This window comes from Hyperoodon ampullatus, assembly GCF_949752795.1.
Source record: "Hyperoodon ampullatus genome assembly, chromosome: 5".
Classification (NCBI taxonomy): Eukaryota; Metazoa; Chordata; class Mammalia; order Artiodactyla; family Ziphiidae; genus Hyperoodon; species Hyperoodon ampullatus.
The window spans coordinates 68,187,896-68,208,800 of NC_136918.1; the positions used below are offsets into that span (position 1 = coordinate 68,187,896).

A 20,905-nucleotide genomic window follows, 5' to 3' on the forward strand; every position below is an offset into this window, starting at 1 on the left:
AGACATCTTAAAACGGACTCAGGTTTCAAGAAGGATTTGTTTGCCTTTAGCCTTTAAGACGGTTTAAGATGAAGGCGGCTTTGGGGAAACTCGACCACAGCTCCCAAGCAGCGGCCAGTGCTGCTGAAGGACTCTGTGCCACTGGGTCCAGGAACGATAACCCCTGTTCCTGGCCGCTTCCCATCCCGGGGAGGCATGGCTGTTCTGAGGCCCTCCCTCCAGCCACTCGGAGCCCCTGTCCCTCACACTGCGGTGTCTCGCCTATAATCAGGCTACGCAGTCTGGCGAAATCCCAGCAGCCGGGGGCTAATTTGCTTGGAGCTCTCAGGCACCGTCTGAGGTGAAAACAAAACACTAACTTCTTCTTGTTAATTAGTGATATAATTTAAGGTATCCAATTCAGGGTTACTTGATGTTTGGAATGGCGTTCCGGCAGAGGGCTATGAGCAAAAGGCTGCTTGATGTCTGCCTTGCCTGTGGATTTGATTACTGGAAGGTCTGCGTCCTGGTCACCCCGGAAACCTCTTCTCCTTATGCCATGAAAAACCACACTGCAGCCCAGAGTTACGGACAGGGAGGCAAGGGTATGGAGAGGGAGCTGTCACGGATGGAGAAGGTTCAGAAACGTGAAGAGACAGAGACTAAGTGTGCTTCCTGGACATCTCAGTGTGAGTGAACGTGGCTTTCTGAGTGACAGTTCCTGTTGGCCAGGATCGGGAGAGCATTTAGCTGATAGGCTGTTCAGCACCAGTGTCCACTTGGCATTTACAGTGAGGAAAACTTACTTAGAAAACACATGTGCTGACCTCCAACTACTGTCAGCAGGGATATTATGAAAATATGCTCGGAATTGAGAGAATGATGGGGATGGAAGGATCTTTACTAAGAGGATATCTCAAAAACCTAGCTACCTGGTGAGATGATTTGCTATAAAGACAATATCTTTTTCAAAATACAGGGACAAGACCAGTTTACTCCGTGGGAGAAGTGATGGGATGGTCTTAAAGTTTGCTGTGACCTCTAGTGGGGCAGTCGCATTGGGAATCTGGCCTTTGTCCTTGGCCTTGGGTTGCAGTGACTGGGAGTGGCCTGGTCTGACGGCCAGCTCCGAATCCCAGAACTATTTGGTGTTTTCTGATTTTTAAAAACAGGAATCTCCCAGCACTAGCTTAGACCGCCAGCATCCACAGAGGAATGCTGAAGATTCTTTGGTTCTATCCCCTGCACCATGCCTTAGTTAATTTCACTTGAACGGTTACAGTGAATTTGAGTTTAAAAGTGTGTTCACTGGGCTTCCCTGGTGGCGCAGTGGTTGAGAGTCCACCTGCCGATGCAGGGGACGTGGGTTTGTGCCCCGGTCCGGGAAGATCCCACATGCCACGGAGCGGCTGGGCCCGTGAGCCATGGCCGTTGAGCCTGTGTGTCCGGAGCCTGTGCTCCGCAACGGGAAAGGCCACAACAGTGAGAGACCCACATACTGCAAAAAAAAAAAAAAAAAAAAAGTGTGTTCACTTCATTCTCTCCTTGGGCTGTACAACCACCTGTGGATTACAGGCAAGGCAGCGGTTACTCAAAGAAGTCAGATAACTTGCCCCAGATCTGTGACAGCCTGATTATTAAAATGGTCCCAATTCTTCCCCTCTCTCTATCCGGTCCCCCTATAAGACTGAGGGTTCTCCATCAAGAGGTGGAGTCTATTTCCGGACCCCTGGGCTGGCCTCCTGACTTGCCTTGGCCAACAGAATGCAGAGGAAGTGACAGTATTCCAGTTCCGAGCCCCTGCATCCGCCCCCCCACTCCCCGCTGCCCCAGGGAACCGTGCCGCTGCCCGCAGAACAAGTCCAGCTCAGCCTGCTGGCAGAGGAAGGGCTTCGTAGCACAGAACTCAATCGCCGTTGTCCCAACTGAAGCCCCAGGCACCTGACGGAGCTCAGCCAAGAGCAAGCAGTAGCGGTACGTCGCCAATCCGTAGCCAATCAATCACAGACACACAAGTAAGCCCCATGGGAACCTAGCTCTCATCAGCAGCAGAAATCAGTGCTTAACATCGGATGCCACTGATGTGGGTGGGTTTTTATTACACATCACCACCATGGCAACAGATAAATGGTACAAGATCACAAAGCAAGAGACTACAGGCTGGGCCTCTGGTTTTTGAATCCAGTGGCCTTTCCCCCATACTGCACTTAACCTTAGGTTTGGATTTATTAGGTCTTGCCTGTGATGGCAATATAATTTGAAGCACATAATGCCTCCTGTAGTTGCTTATAATTTCAAGGCAACTGTATGGTTTCCTTAAGAAACAGAGTGAGAGGAAACTTTGAAATGCCTATGGATTTCAAACATGCGTTGCTCATCCTCTGTCCAAAACCAGTGTGGCTGTGAGAGCCTCTGGCCCTGCCATGCCATTCATTACTCAGTATTCCCAACTAGTTCGTGGCTGGGCTGTTAAAATATATTATTTCTATTTATTTTAATGGATCTCTGATGCATTATTCAAAGGCTTTCTACATAATGAATATTATCACCCATTATCTTTTCCTGTTTCATGAGAATTTCAAAGGGGATGGAATATAAAATGTGGATTGTAATTACCCAAGGGTAGCTGTAAACACATTTCATTTTTCTAAGGATTTGTCATGAAGAAAGAACGTGGGAACAATTGAGGTTTGGGTAAGTTCTAGATGTACTGCGTGTGTGATGGTGTGTCTACAGAATGTGCTGAGGTGGGTTAAAATGAGGTGCCTCTATTCCTTAATAAATTGTGAAATACCTTTCCCATTTCCCAAAACTTACTCCTTACTCTTCTTTTCCCTACTGACTATTTTGTATTGACATTTACCATGAAAGTTACAGAATTACTATTGAAAAAAAAAAGGAAACGCAAAGTTTCTACTTCCCAATATTTGTTATTGTGAAAATATACTGCTATTTCTTATTTTACTTTAGTGAGATTGTGTTAACTTTCTTTTGCTAAAGAGTGTGCAATGCATGGGATGATAATTTGACTTTTGTTTTGTTTTTTTGTTTTTTGTGGTACGCGGGCCTCTCTCACTGCTGTGGCCTCTCCCGCTGCAGAGCACAGGCTCCAGACGCGCAGGCTCAGCGGCCATGGCTCACAGGCCCAGCCGCTCCACGGCATGCGGGATCCTCCCAGACCGGGGCACGAACCCGCGTCCCCTGCATCGGCAGGTGGACTCTCAACCACTGCGCCACCAGGGAAGCCCTAATTTGACTTTTTAAAAATGTAAAAATTTTTAAAATTGAAGTATAGTTGCTGTACAATGTTGTATAATTTACAGGTGTACAATACGGTAATTCTCAATTTTTAAAGGTTATGCTCCGTTATAGTTATTATAAAATATTGGCTATATTCCCTGAGTTGTACAATATATCCTTGTAGCTTATTTTATACCTAATAGTTTGTACCTCTTACTCCACTACCCCTATGTTGCCCCTCCTGCTTCCGTTTCCCCACAGCCATCTCTCCTAGATGCCAAAGGTGGTAACCACTAGTTTTTTCTCTATATCTGTGAGTCTGCTTCTTTTTTGCTATATTCACTAGTTTGCTGTATTTTTTAAGATTCCACATATAAGTGATATCATACAGTATTTGTCTTTCTCTGTGTGACTTACTTCACAAAGCATAATGCCCTCTAAGTCCATCCATGTTTCTGCAAATGGCAAAATTTCATTCCTTTTTATGGCTGAGCTGACTTTTTAAAAAAGAGTGATATTCACATACGTGCAAACACTGCTGGTCTAACATATATGATCATACACACAGAAGGACTATAAATGATTTTTACAACTATATTAGAAAGAAAGGGGATGTTTAACTGTTCATTTGTTTGTTCGTTTGATGATCAGGCAATAACATCTCTGCAAAACCCACAGCACCGACTGGCCAGTGCTGAGCTGATGCCTCCCCTTTGGCCAGGGCACACACTTTCTAGTTCACTATGGTCCCACCTATGGCCTTTTATCTGGGCTACTTCATTCCTTTATGTTTCTTGCTGGCCCCTGCAGGCATGTTACAGTTCATGACCCCTATATTAAGTGGATGCATAGTAATAGTTGATCCAGGGACAGAAATCAGGTCTTCTAACAGGTACCAAATGCTTGGATCATTAAATCACAATATACAAATAGAAATGTGGACTATATAGAGCATTGGAAGAGAACTCAAAAAAATACTTACTAGACACTCCCTATCTTATAGATGAGAAAGGAAACACTTTCACTTACCTGGACATTAACTAGTAAGTAAGGTGTTAACCAAGAAGAGTGAATGAGCAGGGAACTAACTGCAGTAGAAGAGTGGTCTGCGGGATGGGGGAAGCAAATGCAGAAGAGGGATGGAAAGCCGGCTCTCCCACCGTTATGTGCCCAGAGCAGTTAAGGGCAGTTTCAAACTCTGTGATAGAGAGAGGACTGGGGGGAAGGGGGGCACCATGTCTTTTCATGTCCTGTCCTCACCCCACGTCTTACAGGACTCGGGCTTTTGGTTTCCTCAGCGAAAGCCACGGAAGGTAGCTCCAAAGGCGGCTGGAATGTGAATGGCCCTCTCTGGGTTTTCTTCTCCCAATCCTGTGCATACTTTTTGTCTGCTCCCTTTTCTAAGGCTCATTAGTTCTGGACCTTCCATCTGTATGTGTTTGCGTGAGGGCTGGTAGGCATCCGACTCCACATGGCCACAGAATCTTCTCACTACTTAAGTAACGGATAGAGAAGTGGACTAGCGTTCACCAGCTTTTCTATGGTGAAGGAGCAGCCCTTGTAGCCTAACCCGATTCTCTAGGGAGCTATAAATACTTGCATTCCTCAGACAGCTGCTGATTCTAATTCCACATCAGTGTCTAGTTCCTTCAATAATGACCACGTATATGTAATTAAATTTGGAATTATAGGATCTTAATGTTAAAAAATGCATTTTTCACCAGAAATATTTTCTGCACGAATTGAAGACCAGAATGAGTACTCTTCTGATACTGCAATAATAATGGAATAAAACAGCCATCTCTCCTAGGTGCCAAATGTGGTCTACTTTCTCTTAATTAAAGCCAAATGATTTCTCGGCAATCTACTTTCTGAAATAAAAAGAATCGCCACTTTTGAGCATCTACTATATTGTAGGCACTTCATATATATTACTTCTAATTCTCAGATACACCTAAAACAAGTATTATGATCTCCATTTTGCATATGAGAAAACTAAGGCTCAGAGGTTAAATTATACAAGGTCACAAAGTTGGCATTTTATTCTAGGAGAGTGTGGTGAGAAGCCAGGGCACTATAAGAAGGCTAGAATAAATTCATGAATGGAAGAATAAAAGAGAAGATTAAAAAAAGCAAAACAAAAACAAAACAAAAAATTGGAAACAACTTCAGTGTCTAACAATAAGAGATTAAGTATGTTATGGATTGACAAATATACACTGATATGTATAACATAGATAGCTAATGAGAACCTGCTGTATAGCACAGGGAACTCTGTTTAGTGCTCTGTGGTGACCTAAATGGGAAGGAAATCCAAAAAAGAGGGGATATATGATACATATGGCTGATTCACTTTGCTGTACAGTAGAAATTAACACAACATTGTAAAACAACTATACCCCAATTTAAAAAAAGATTGATAGAACTACAAAAAAAAGTATATTATGGTGAAATATATGACAGGCCATTATGCAGCTAGTAAAAATATATATAATGAACAGTTATGGATATGGGCAAATATTCCTGATGTATTGTTAAGTCAAAAACAGAAACAAAAACCAAGCTCTAAAACAATAGGTATACTATGATTCCAAGTTTGTAAACAAAAATGTGGAGCTATCTGTAAAGAAAAAGTGGCAGGAAATATAGCTAGATATTTTTTCGTGGAAGAAATTCAGTTGACTTCAAATTTTTCTCTTTTGAGTGCCTCTGAGCTGCTATGTGTGGGCCTTTAGCAGGAATTTTTAAAAGGAAAAGGAGAGAGAATGGGTGAGTTGGTTAGCACTGTGTGTTGGAGAAAGGTGAGTAGGGTTAAATATCTGACAGCTGGAAGAGGATGGCTGCGTGTCTGACTCAGATGGTGTCTATGCAGGGACCATGACTCACGTATGAGTCCGGCTGGGCTTTTGTTTTTGGCAGGGTGCTGGGGGTAGGAGATCTTGCCCCTAGCAGGGAGGAGGGCAGTAAGAAACAAATTTTCTTATAAGTGAACATTTCTATGGATGGACTCTTTGATTCAACTGTTGCCATCCCTCCCCAACCCAGTCTCAATCCCATTCTCCTCTTTGGATCTGCATAGATGATAGACTCTCAAGTAAAGGATATACATTTCACTCTTTGTATTTTTAAAGCCAGCCTGCCTATTTACTCTGCTCAGCCCAGACAGAGTTTAAACTTGTATCTGCCGGACCTGCTGATGAGTTTCAGCTGCTGGAGCTGAAGTTAGGCTTATCCCCTTCCGGACCGGTGTTTACCTCTGTGAGGCTGGGGTAAAGATATGGCAGTTGAAGAGCCAGTGTCTGTGGATGTTTTTGAGGGGTATGGTTAGATTTGGTGAAAATCTTAATTGCAAATTCTTTTACTGTCTTGAACACTGAATCACTGCTTTCACCACTTCTTATGTTCATGTTTAAAATAATGTTGGGGCTGCCATTTAGGCTTGGTCCCATAGTAAGCTTCATCTCAAAGACCTTCTGTTTCATGACTTAATTTGTGGTCATTTGATTCTATTCAGTTATTAAAAAGAATGTAGTAGATTTACTGAATTGCATTAATTCTGTGACGCATGGTTATTCATCTTTGGCCATCTTCAACGTCGGGGTATGTCTCACGATCTCAGCCACCCATGCAGCTGGTGGCATGACTGCTCTACTGAGTTGTAACTCTGTCAGCCAACAAACCATATAAGGACCACTGAAGAAGAGGTGGGCTCTGGTAGTTGACCATTCATGCCTTCCGATAATAAAAAAGTGCCAGCGTCGAAACCTGCAGAATGGGGGACAGTGGCTTGGAAGGTGAGGCACAGCACCTCCTGATGGCACAAAGGGTGACACTGTGGGGAAAAGCAAAGATGGACAACTGTAAGGGAGAGTGGTTAAATGGAGAACTGAATTGTGAATGTGAAAAGGGTGTAGGACTACCTTAACCAATTTCACTTTTTCTTATTTTTTTGTATGCACAAAAGACACATGTGGTAAAAATATATACCCAAATAAACCTGAAAGGACTTTTCAATAACTAAAACAAAAATTCTGGAATTCCCTGGTGGTCCAGTGGTTAGGGCTCCATGCTTCCACTGCAGGGGGAGCAAGTTTGATTCCTGGTTGGGGAACTAAGATTCCCGCATGCTGCAAGGCACATCACCAAAACAAAAAACAAAAAACAAAAAACAAAAAAAATTCTAAGTGTTAAGGAGGCATGTGTCACCATTTAATTGGCAGTGGTTTTCTGAAATATCTTCCATGGGTTTTTAATGCATGTGATAATCTGAGTGAGAATAATCTGAGGGGCACAGAAAATTTTACAAAAATACTGAACAAAAGGATTGTGTTTAAACTCCAGATGACAGAGCTCACATGCAGTCAGTGAGGCTGTTTTCTCATAGCAGTGAGTGCTTATGTAAACTCTCAAAGGAGCCAGTCTTCATATGAGCTGTGTGTCCAGACACATCTGAGGGACCACTGTCTAAAGGGAGTGCAAATTTCAGTAATAAAGTCATGATAACTTGTCAGAGATGATGCGCCAATGAAAATCATTTCTAGAAGTTCTTTTAATTAAACATTTGGCTGTCCACTGGAGCCATTTTTAAATATAAAATGCAGCCCTGTGGCCTTTTTCTCCCTGTCTCCCACCGTTTTGCAGTAGCTCTGACAACTGAATTCTCACTGGTGATAATAATAAAATTCATAAGACAGAGTACAGCTGGATATGCCTCTAGCAAGATGTCAAATTTCGCTTGCACAAAATTAATTGCACCTAATTAAACTGGGGTCATTGGCATTATTGTAAAGTGAGGCTATTTATTAGACAAAGAAAATTTCACAAATGCCAATTTGCTTCTCTTTCAGGTTTGTAAAAGAAGAATTGCTTACATGATTAAATTTGTTTTGCCATTTTAATCTTATTACTCTTCAAAAGATCCACTTCAAATTTTGCTTCACTTTAAAAATTGTGTAATGTTTTAGAATACTGCAGATAATTCTTGGAGGAGGGCATAAAAATGATAGGTTTTCTGTAGATTACCCGATGAATTTTCAAATAGTATAAAAAAAAGAATTTGCAAACTACCATTTGCAATGACAGGTACTTTGGAATTACTCATATGAAGGATTTTCTAAGCAAATTAATAGTACACATGTATGAGATTAATATGAAGTTCAAAAGGTATGTTGCATGTTACAAATAGGTTGTTGTAGTATGTACCTATTACTTCAGGAAAGCAAGTTTCATTGTGTTGAAACAGGACCACTTCTTCTCACTCATGCTGGGTATATATGACCACTGTGCTTACTTCTTCCAGGAAATTATGCAAAAATTATTACCGTCAGAGACAAAAGGATGATTTACTTTCCTGGCAAAATGAGGCTGGTTTGACCTGTGATCTGTGGCAGATTATATATTCAGATTCTCAGTTCCTCACGTTTGAAGCGCCTATGAATCCAATTTCTTTAAAGGCTCTCTAGATCACTGCTATCTGTCCTATCGATACAACTCCCTGGGCTATGGTGCCTCCCCACCCCCTCCCCTCCACGCAGCCCAAACACAAGAGGAGGTGGTGGGTAACTATTACTGGTCTTATCTCAACCATGCACCAATAAACCTATAAGAACAAGAAAGAAATGAGTTTTGATCTGGGGATGTTGGAATGGCTGAGATAAGTAAACGGTAATCATTATTCAAATGAGCGTCTCAAAAGCTCTCTGGGGAATTTCTGTTTTTCATAATCTTCACAACGCATGGAGAGAAGGGTATATAGCCTTTTCCAGGTTACAATATTACATTGCATACTTTGTGAATAGACTGTATTATGTTGTATTTATATTTATGTGCATGTAAATAAAATCTATCTTGGGGTAAGGGAAGAAGAGAAGTCGGGGGTCAGGTTCATTTTGTGTTACTCTGAGAAAAGGAGAATGGAGATGGCAGAAAAAGTTTTCTCCATGATGTCAGATCAGCTTGTAATGTTTGAAAGATGAAAGACTTCCTAGATGTCTATTACTAATGACCACTCTGTCTTGTGTTTTCAAAGCAGCCAAGCCAGTTTCCATTCCTTTAATAACACTAAGCTATATAAACTCAGAATCCAAAATATAATGCTGATTCAAGATCAATTTGGTCAATGGAAAAATATTTTATAGCAAAGTATTATACTAGTCATAAGAGAAAAGGAATATTTAATTTTTCTAAGAACATGAGTAAATCTAACATTTCTTAGAAACTTCTTTCAAAAATAGGTAATTCATTTCTGTCATTTCCTTTTAAGCTTTTAGCTGGAACATTTTTAAACAGAGAAAACGGACAAAGGTCATACGATCTCAGTTTGAAAAGGCTGATTATGTGTGGATTAGCACATTTTGAAGAAAAATATGGCACTTCCTATACTTGCCACATTTCAGTATAAGTCAAATTTAATTAGTTGAGTTATGAAGCAATATCAAAAATTCTTTTGCTGCAGTATTGGGCATGAAATGTCTTTATGGGATTATCGTTAAGTCTAGCTTACATTTAATAGCTTGTCATCCTTTTAAAAAGTGCTTTAGGAGATAGCACTAATTAGAAAAATTCAGTGGGGCTGAAACCCAAAGGCCAACAGAGAAGGACTTACCCTCACAGGAGCAGCTTAAACTTGTCTTCCCAAAGGACCCTCCCACTACTTCACAATTTCTCACATAATATGAACTTAATTTTTATAGGTAAACACCCTTTAAAATGCATAAATAGAAGTCCACTATTTTGCCAAAGGATCCTACTTACCTGGGTAGGCTCTGCCTTAAAAGTAAGCTTAGCACTTCAGAATCCATGGCTTGGGCAATTAATTGTAAGTCCTCAGCCTCATTTAAAATTGAGTACTGAGCTCCTTAAAGCAGTAAATTCAGCTAATATTTACCTGGTTTTGATTATTTAACTAATTCAACATGTGTGCTTTGGAGCATTTTGGAGTGCCACATCAGTGACCTCAAAGTTCTAACATCCCTCAAGTACTTTTGTAAGAAAGAGGTAAGGTACTTCTAGCTCAATGAAGAATTTCAGAAATTGTAATACATTAGAGAAACACTAATTCTAATAGGGATGGAGAACATGGGTTACACAATTGCAATTGAACATTTCCTAAGGCTTATCTCCTACGTTATTACTGAGGAAGGAGAATGGCAGTCAGTCTTTGCAGACTTTAAATTTACAGGGAAAAAGTGACATTTCTTAGGAACGTTAAGTCTCATTATTAACCATCATCCTAAGGGGAATCCAAAAAGTCATCGTGTTCTCAGAGAGGATGATCTCATCCCAGAATGTGGAGAGGAAAACATATGAAAGAACAGGATATAAATAATCTTCCTTATGGCAAGTCAACAAGTGTAGCTTGTTATGAGCTACTGTGAAATACATATGTGTTTAGATAGCTGTGTCTCCAAAGAGGGTAGATGACTAAGTGATTCTCAAATTCTGCTCTGCCAGAAGAGTTTCAGGTGGGCTTTGAGGGTTTATAGGGGAGGGATGGTGAGGGGCACTGAGTGCGAAGTAAAGTAGCATTGAAGGGAAATGGTGGGGGATGGCATGTTCTGGGCAGGGGTATCCCAACCCCTCTCCTTCAGTCCTCCTGGACCAGAGGTCTGCTTTGTTTTACATACATGGTTTCTGCACAGGATTTTATATTTCTGCTATTAAAAACAACAAAAACCTTCATGAGACTTCTAGTTACACATGGCATATCGAACACAGGAATTTATCTTCTCTCTCTTCTGAAATCCTACTAAAACTATATTAAAGGAAGAAATGAGGTATGAACCTACATGGACAAAGGAAATGGAAAAGGAGACAGTGGCACACAAGAGAGTTTGAAAAAATTTTGAAAGACAAAATGCAGATGGATGAGGGGTATTTGACTTAACTACTTCAATTTGCTAGGTGTCTGCAGGGGTGGCTGGTAGAGAAGGCACATGCATTTTCACTTCAGGATCCTGGAACTACTCAGGGGCATCCAAAGGCAGGGGAGTGGGGTAAGGCTGCGTACAAACCAAGACTGATTAAACAACTGAAAGGAAAACCTAGATCTTCTAACTTGCCCTGACTACGTGTGGCCTGGCAGAATGAGAAAGTTTACTATCTAGAGAGGCTGAATCAGGGGAGCTCTGGGCTAGGGCTCCCTCAGGCACAGCTGAGGTGGCAATGAAGCGCCTTACTGAAATCAAAAGAATTAAGTGAAATTCTACATGCTGAATTGTCAACCATTCCCCTGCTAGAGTTGTACACTGGCAGCCAGGCTTAAAATTCCTTAGGATGAAGTTGAAGAGTTCTTCCCTGTGACAACTTACAGCCCAAGAGAAAAGAGCTTTGGGCACTTATAATTGGATGCACCCTTACAAATAGTTGTGTTTTTACTTGACCATTCTAAAGTGAAGTTCACCATTCATTAATGCAACAACTACTCAGTGACTGACTATGTATTAGACACTATCTAAGCAATAGTTATGGTGGTGAACAAAACAAAGGCCTGCTCTCTTGGGGTTAATTATTTTCGTACTAGAGAAAGACAAGGAACAGATTAAAAATATATATAATACAACATCAGGTAATGATAAAGACCACAAAGAAAAACAAATCAGGGTAAGAGGATAAGCAGGGTAAGAGAAGAGAAAGTGGTAGGTAGGTTGGGAGTTTACCTTTTAATTGGGTGGTCAGGCAAGGTCTCTCTGAGAAGACAATATATGTCTCCAAGCCCCAACCAGAAACTTTAAAACAGCTTTTAGTGTTTTACACTTAATTATTAATAGAAATCAAAATGAACAAAAAAACAAACTCAGAAAAAATCATGGACAATGTAGAAATCAGAAGGAAACATTTTGAACAATTTAACTAAAATTAATGCCCTCAGTGAAATGAGAAAGTATGATGGGAAAATTTTTGAAAACATAAACAAAATGGACAAATTCTTAGAAAATATAACTCATCAGAACTGACTCAAGAAGAAATCAAAAGTGTGTACAATCTTAAAACCACTTAAAAAACAGAAGCTGTTAAATCAAACATACAAAGAAGACACCGGGCCCAGATGGTTATACTGGTAAGAAACAGCTCATTCCAATATTATGTAGACTTTTCTTAGACAATACGAAAGGAGGAATAGTAGCTAATTCATTTACACCAGCATAAACTTATACTAAAACCAGAAAAAAAAGTTACAAGAAAAGAATACAACAGACCCATGTGACTCATGAATGTAAGTATAACAACCCTAAATAAAATATTATGTATAAAATCCAATACTGTTCAAAAAAAGATAATACCCCCAACCAATTGTGGTTTATAATAGGTATGCAAAGATTGTTCAATATTTTGAAAATCTATAAATGTAATTCATTAATAGATTAATAGAGAAAATCATACAATCATCTCAACAGATGCAGAAAAAGCACATGATAACATCAAATACCCATTCATGATAAAAATGTTTTTAAAATTATGAATATAAGGGAACAATGTTAATCTCATAAAGAGTAAAATTAAAGAAAACATAAAATTAACATCATCCTAAATGGAAACATTAGAAGCATTCCATTTAATATGAGAAATGAGCTAAGGATCCCAACTACTACCATTTTTAATCCTCAGTGTACTAGGGTACCTATCCAGTGCAGTAAAACAAAGAAAGAAACCAGAAGTAGGAGGATTAGAAAGGAATTTTAAAAGCTGCTATTTTTTTGTAGATGATATTATTTTAAACTTCCAAAGAATGTACAGACAACTTTACTGGAAATAATAGGAGAGGAGAGAAATACTAGGTATAATAATAACGAAATGGCTGGATACACGACTAGTGTACAAAGTAAGCTGCAGCAAACAACAAGAAAGCATTATCAAAGAGAATTTAAGATAATATCAGAATATCAAATATCTAGAAATAAATATAACAAAAGATATGCAGTATCTCTAAATGGAAAACAGGGATAGGAAAATTCAATACTGTGAAAATGTAATTCTCCCCTAAATTATTGGGTTGGCCAAAAAGTTCGTTTGGGTCTTTCCGTAAGTTCGTTTTCCGTAAGTTCCATAATATCTTACAGAAAAACCAGAACGGACTTTTTGGCCACCCCAATATTTCCAGATTCGGTGCAATTCTAGTCAAAAATCCCAAGACAGTATTTTGCTGAACTTGATTTGGTGATTTAAAATTTATATGGAAGAATAAAAAACCAAGAATAGGCAGTAAAAGAGTAAAGAGTCCAGACATCAGGACTTATTTTGAAGCTATAGTAATTAAGACCATATGGTACTGGTGGAGGGATAGAAACACTAACCAATGAAATAGAATGTATTCCCATTAATGTATAGTCATACATAAGTGGTCTGTTAGATCAGTCAGTAAAAGAGAATTGTTACTAATAAATATGATGGAAAAAATGGTCATGTATATGGAAGAAGATGAAATTAGACTTTTCCATTCCAAATCAGGAAACCAACCCGATTGCTTACAGACTTTAAAAAAAACAACAACACTTTTAACTCTTAACAGGAAATCTAGGTTAATGCCTTTTGGACCTTAGGGTAGAAGAAGATTTTTTATACAAGCCTCAGAAAGCACTGACTCTAAAAGAAAAGTTAAATAAAAATTACCATTAAAATTAAAATTAAGAACTTCTGGTCATAAAGACACATTGAGGAAGTGAAAAGACAAGTTACAACCTGGGAGAAGATATTTGCCATATATACAGCATATTAAGGATTAGTATCATAACTAAAGAACTTCCATAAATCAATGAAAAAAGCATAAAGAATCCAATAGAAATTTGGACATGAGGCCCAAAAAGACATTTCGCAGAAGGGGAAACAGAGATGGCTAATAAACATAATGAAATATCATTTAATACCCATTCAGCTAACAAAAGTGTGAAAGAAATTGACAATATTGAGTGTTAGAAAGGCTATGGATCCACAGGATCTCTGAACCATTGCTGGTAGGAGGGTAACTTGTGCAACTATTTTGAACAGTTTGGTATTATCTTCTAAATAGGAACATTCATGTATTTTCCTAGGAATACCAGTCCAAGGTACACACCAGAGAGAAACTCTTGCACACAGACAGCAGAAGACACGTACAAGGATGTTTATAGTCAGCACTGTTTATAAGAGCAGAACCTCTGAAACAACCCAATGCCTATCATCAGAAGAGTGGCTCGATGAACTGTGATACATTCACATGGTGGAATATAATACAGCAGTCAAATCAGGGACTGGCAAAGGGGAAAATGGGGCAATTTAAATTTCAGAACAAACAATAAACTTTCTCAAGTAATCATAGTTTACTACATGGTTCAAGGTGAATAATATATGATCTTAATAATGTAAAACTGAACAGTTATTTGACCCCAAATTATAAAGTAATTATATTAGGAGGACGGGGTGGGATATACAGATATGTCTGTGGGAGGGCTGTAAAAGAGAGTTAAATCCCAACCTTCCGTATTTAGCAGTCAGTAAATGGTTTACAAGTAAAAGGTAAGAAGATAAGCATTTTACTCAGAGGTATAAATACCAGCAGAAACAACTAAGGAGTTAAAAGTTATTGTTTCTGGAGAGTGAGATGAGGATAGAGAGGGATGGGACCAGGACTGTTACTTTTATGTTGTTATTATATACTCTGTAGTTAATTCTACTTTACTTTCAAAGTCATATAATACACACACACACACACACACACACACACACACACACACAACTTTGATTTTAAAAACCACAGCTCCCATTTGGACCAGATGGATATGACATGGCTGAGCAAAGAGATGGGGTTTCTAGAAGAAAACTTTTTGGTGCTTTGGGGACTACTAGAGGGCAGTAGCAGAGATCTGTAAGACTATGGGGCCCAATCTATTCATTTTACAAAATGAGGAAACTGAGGCATGGTAAAAACTAAGTAAATTGCTCAAGTCTCAGAATTAGAAGCTGACTAGGACTAACCCTCAGGTGTCCAGGTCCCTAGGCCCGAGGTCCTCCTGCCCACATCCCACTAGGAGGAGAAAGAGGTGCTTCCATGGCAAAGGGGAACGCTGACCTTCCAACTCTGGAATGACATATGCCGAGAGCAAGGGAATCCTCTGAGCCTGAGCTGGCCCACACCCAGCTGAGGAGGACACGCCTAAACACTGCATGGCCAGGCCACAGCTCCTGTCTCCAGGCACTAACCCACCAGGAGTGACTCCTAAATATGCACATATATGAGTGTGTGTGTGCTTTCTGATTTTTGCTGATTTTGATGAATCTGTAAGGATCAGACAGAAATATGAGGCTTACTGAAAGCTCGATAAAATAGATACTAAAGTGTCTAATTCTGGGCCTCATATGAAGGAAAGAGTGGAAATCCGTTGGCTGAATGAATGCATGAATGCTATCATTTGTCTCCCACACCTGGTTTAACATGGTAAGTATACCTAGTATTTATACAGGGGATATTTGCTCTTAGAGAGCCCAAAGGAAGAGCCAGACATTCTGACAAGAAATGGATATTTGGGGAGGGATCAAGAGAATGCTGATGGGTCTTCAGTTACTACCATCTTTATTAAAACAATGTTTTATGTGCTTTAATCACTTGGAATACCTGTACTCATAATAGTTAATTTTGCAGATTTCCTATACCCTCCCTAATCAAAGTGTGACCTATGGACTGGCAGCATGAACATCAGCTGGGAGCTTGTTAGAAATACAGAATCTTGGGACTTCCCTGGTGGTGAAATGGTTAAGAATCCGCCTGCCAGTGCAGGGGACGCGGGTTCGAGCCCTGGTCCGGGAAGATCCCACATGCTGCGGAGCAACTAAGCCCATGTACCACTGAGCCTGTGCTCTAGAGCCTGCGAGCCACAACTACCAAGGCTGTGTGGTGCAACTACTGAAGCCTGTGTACCCAGAGCCCACGCTCTGCAACAAGAGAAGCCACCGCAATGAGAAGCCCACGCACCACAATGAAGAGTAGGCCCTGCTCGCTGCAACTAGAGAAAGCCTGAGTGCAGCAACGAAGACCCAATGCTGCCAAAAATAAATAAATTAATTAATTTAAAAAAAAAAAGAAAAAAAATACAAATCTTAAACCCCACCCCAACCTACTAAATCAGAATCAGTATTTTAACACAATTCCCAGGTGATACATATGCACATTAAAGTTTGAGAAGCTCTGGTCTACAATCCTATTTTCTAGATAGAATTATAATTTTAATATATTTTAATTGGAATTAGAAGTTATGCAAATGATCAATGATACCCTGAAATCAATTAAGATAAAAAAAAACCCACCTGCAGGACAGGTTAAGCTCTGTAATAAACATTCAATGATCAAAGTGGGAATTGTATTTCTCAGTTACCAGTATTCATTGCAATCAAATGCATCGGGGGGTTAGGCTGGATGCTTTGGGACTACTTAATGGGAAATCTGGTGGTCTGCCACACTTCTCCAAGCATCAGTCAGCTTGCTTAAGAGTGTAGCTTGATTCCCCCTTCACAATGCAAAATCAGAATTGTGTCTAGAAAAAAAATGAAATATAGACATCTGACCTCAAATGGCTGGGCAAATGGGCCAAAAATCCCCAAAACTAAAACCCAAAAAACCAACCCAACAAACAGGTGGAGAGGGATCTGTCTAGCATGCAAATAAAGGTGGCAGTATTATGGGGAAAAAATACCCAAGGATTTAAAGGATATCTCTTATTAGACATACATAGTCAGATGACAAAATCCATTAGGTACATATCAGAGAATCAACTCAAAACACTCACCGGGAGGAAAGGCTTGGCTTCCCGCTTTTGCTACAGCTGGTATAAATTCCCGGGCCATCATCAAAGAAGCTTCCAAGTGCCAACTTCTGTCGGATAGATTCTCTTTCATTTTTCTGTGCCTAAAATTTCAGGAAAATAAAACATGCCGATAAGCAGGCAGATACGTCACAACCAGAGGCAATCTAACTGCTAAGTCTGTTAGAACTATAATATTAGACAAAAAATAAACAGGCCAAAGCACAAGAGCATTTGAATTATTAAGACTGAAATTCAACCAGTCTTTCCTGATTCCACGTCTGTGAACATTTTCAATTCTTTGGAGTCCTTTATGATCACCAGTCTCGGAAATCACCATCATGGTAGTAAATGATCGTCATCAAGACAGGACCACTGTTGACCCCTGAACAACACGGGTTTGAACTGCTCAGGTGCACTTACAGCAGATTTTTCTCAACAGTAAATACTACAGTGCTACACCATCCACAGTTGGTTGAATCTGCATATGGGGAACCACACAGACGGAGGGCTAACTATAAATTATAGGCAGATTTTTGACTGCGTGGAGGGTCGGCGCTCCTATCCCCAGGGGTTGTTAAAGGGTCACCTGTAGGTTATTTGGCACTATAATCTTTCTTCTTCTTACCTGCTAAATATAACAGAGTAAAGTCATGGAGGGCAAGCACTTTGTCCTAAATCAAATCACTTTTATTTATTTATTTTTTTGTGGTACGCGGGCCCCTCATTGTTGTGACCTCTCCTGTTGCGGAGCACGGGCTCCAGATGCGCGGGCTCAGCGGCCATGGCTCACGGGCCCAGCCGCTCCGCGGCATGTGGGATCTTCCTGGACCGGGGCATGAACCCGTGTCCCCTGCATCGGCAGGCGGACTCTCAACCACTGCGCCACCAGGGAAGCCCCCAAATCACTTTTATCTCCAATGTGGCCCTTCCCTGGATCTTTTCCCTTCTTTACATGGTCCCTTCAGTCCACTTTCTCTATGGCAAGAACATTAATTCGTTCAACCAACAGGCACCAAGCCTCTCTGAGAGGCAGGAGCCACACTGTGACGCTAGAAGATGGCCAGGACAGATAGACACAGCCCCCGTCTCCACCCATTACAGTCTTGATGGGGACTCTTGTTTCCATTCAAGCTCATCTCACCAGGTTTAGATTGTGAGAAATCCTAACCTAGTGCCTGGAATAGCTGGAGGATTCTCACTGGACCCATCTGTTTCATATTTTGAGGGAAGTGAGGTCGGTGTGCATAGGAAAAGGATTTGGTAAACTACACTACTGAGATAACTTGGATACGTTTACAACACTTGGCTTCGCATAAAAGTCCCATAAAAACTCACCACGCTGAACTTTTAAACCCTTTAAACAACAGAAGATGAGACATGATTTCCTTAGCTAAAAATAAAACAACTACAAAAAACAAATAATGAGTTAGACATCCTGGGGTGAGAATGAGATTTTGGTTTTCTGTTTCGTGGGATGAGGGAGGCTGTGAGAAGCACCATTTTATGTTCTGGGCAGGGGGCTGAAGACTGCGGAACAAATTATATAACGAAACCCAGCTCACGTGAGTGGGTGTGGTTACGGAACGCAGGACGGCCTTGATTCTCTCAGTAGGAGGTTCTGGAGCCACATTTGCTGCTACCAGTACCCACAAGTTACAGTGAAAGCTCTGAGCCATCATCTGAGCATCACTGTGTCACAGTAATGAAATGTACAACCTATGGGAAGGACAGGCTGAAAAATGGCTTCATTTCATCCCCAAGTGAAGGGCAATATACTACAGGTTAAGGCTGCTGTTTAATATGATAGTTACTAGTCACATGTAACTATTTACATTCAAATTAAAAATTAATTAATTAAAATAAAAAATTCAGTCCCTCAGTCATACTAGCTGCATTTCAAGAGCTCCAGAGCCACAGGTGGCTAGTAGATATCATATGGGAAGCACAGAATAAAATATACGACAGCGCAGCACCGCTAAGACAGCGTCAGCTTCAATAGTCTGCATCAGAATTTCCTGTAGAGACTTTAAAATGCACATTCCCATTGCTTCTGTGCCTTTGGGCTAACATCAAGTGTAAAATACACATCCCTAGACTCTAGCACTGGGTACTTAGTTTTAATGGGTTTGAGAACTTCTGGTCGAAGGAAAGCTCATCTTTATTCTCCTTTTCTCTAACATTTTAAAATTCTTGGACACTACAAGCATTCTTTCAACTTTCATACTTAGCAATTATATTTAAATCTATCTGTCTATATAGATATCCCTCCCCCCCATTTTGTCATGTGCCAGTGGAACTGTGTCATACTAGGAGCTCCTGTATTTGTGTGTATATGTTAATACAGCCACAAGGTGAAAGACTACTTTTTTTTTTTTTAATTTATTTTTGGCTGCATTGGGTCTTCCTTGCTGCATGCGGGCTTTCTCTAGTTGCGGTGACCGGGGGCTACTCTTTGTTGGTGTGCGTGGGCTTCTCATTGCAGTGGCTTCTCTTGTTGCAGAGCACGGGCTCTAGGCACACGGGCTTCAGTAGTTGTGGCATGCAGGCTCAGTAGTTGTGGCTCGCAGGCTTAGTTGCTCCGCAGCATGTGGGATCTTCCCAAACCAGGGCTCGAACCAGTGTCCCCTGCATTGGCAGGCGGATTCTTAACCACTGGGCCACCAGGGAAGTCCCAAGACTACTTTTATACAGTTACAGACGTGATGCTGATCTCATATTGTTACTGGGCTAGCACAGCACTGAGCCCTGAGAAAGTAACCATGAAGTCGTAAAGGGAAGTAAGAATGCTTTTAATTTCACTAACTACTTGCATCTGTACTGCTGGGAACCTTAATTAAAGCAACCCACTCTTCCAAATATGTAAGGCTGGTACTGGTGATGGTCCTGCCAAAACAGAACCACAATACTTGACAACTTTATTTAAAACAAAGTCATTTCAAAATCCCCAAATCTGCCACACAGATTCAATGTAGTCAGTGAACCTATTTCTCAATCCATATAACAGCCGAAAGAGAATCTCACTGAATGTCCTCTGCAGTCAGAAAACTGTTGAGTGGAATGAAATATTCAAATATAAAATCGGTAGATCACAACATGAGTGTTAATGACTAATGTTGTCCAACATTAGCCTGGGGTCTGGAAGAGGTTTTATTTCAAGAAAACACCTATCCCAGGTGTGAGGTGTGAACACACACTTGATTTCAGGTCTATCTTTCCTGATTTACTTTGTATGCTAAAGCTATAGATAGTGGAGAAGGTCTTAAAAATATTTCTATTTACATTAATTACTATTTTTATACCGGAATACTTCATTAACAGCTTAAAGACAACTGTTTTGTAATACACAAACTTTCTCCCCTTCTCCTCTTCTCTCTCTGGATCCCACTGAACAAATCAAGAAAAGTATAAAGCATATAAAAGCCACCATAATCCCACCACTTAGACACAGATCGCTGCTAACACTTTGGTATATTTTCTTCTAGTTTTTTACCTTATATGTGTATTTTTCTCTTTTTTTATAAAATTGAGATCATAATGTTTATATTATGAGAATTTCCCTCCATTCAAAATTCTTAAAAAATACAATTGTATATGGCCGCATATCATTCTCTCCTCTGGAGTTATCTTCTATTGTTACCCATTTGGGTTGTATCCAATTAAAAATTACAGAGAAGTTAGCATTTTACATAAATTCCTGCCCACATGTCTGATTATTTCCTCAGGATAAGTTCCTGGAAGTGGAATTACCAGATTAGCTGAGTGTGAACACTTGTTGAGGCTCCTGACACATTGTCACACCGCTTGAGAGAAAATCTGTTCCAATGTACATGCCCACCAGCAACGAAAAAGGGTGCAGCTTTCACTATAACCTGGCTAACACTGAGTATTTTCACTTAAAAAACATGCTAGTGTTT

At 40.3% G+C, this 20,905-nt stretch overlaps 1 protein-coding gene across 14 annotated transcripts in view; it reads right to left on the reverse strand.

Moving 5' to 3' along the window:
• LOC307053004 (schwannomin-interacting protein 1) overlaps window positions 1-20,905 on the reverse strand; it is a gene marked incomplete at both ends in the record, with an annotated part of 607,569 nt that overhangs the window by 12,930 nt on the left and 573,734 nt on the right. For 11 of the 14 annotated variants that reach the window (XM_079704227.1, XM_079704234.1, XM_079704232.1 and 8 more), the window contains one exon: window positions 16,974-17,092. The exons of 1 other annotated variant lie outside the window; for it this stretch is intronic. In XM_079704227.1, the coding sequence (XP_079560353.1) occupies window positions 16,974-17,092 (119 nt within the window). Of the gene's footprint in view, window positions 1-16,969; window positions 17,093-20,905 lie in introns of those variants that run through there. 2 more of the 14 variants (XM_079704239.1, XM_079704229.1) reach the window with 2 other exon arrangements.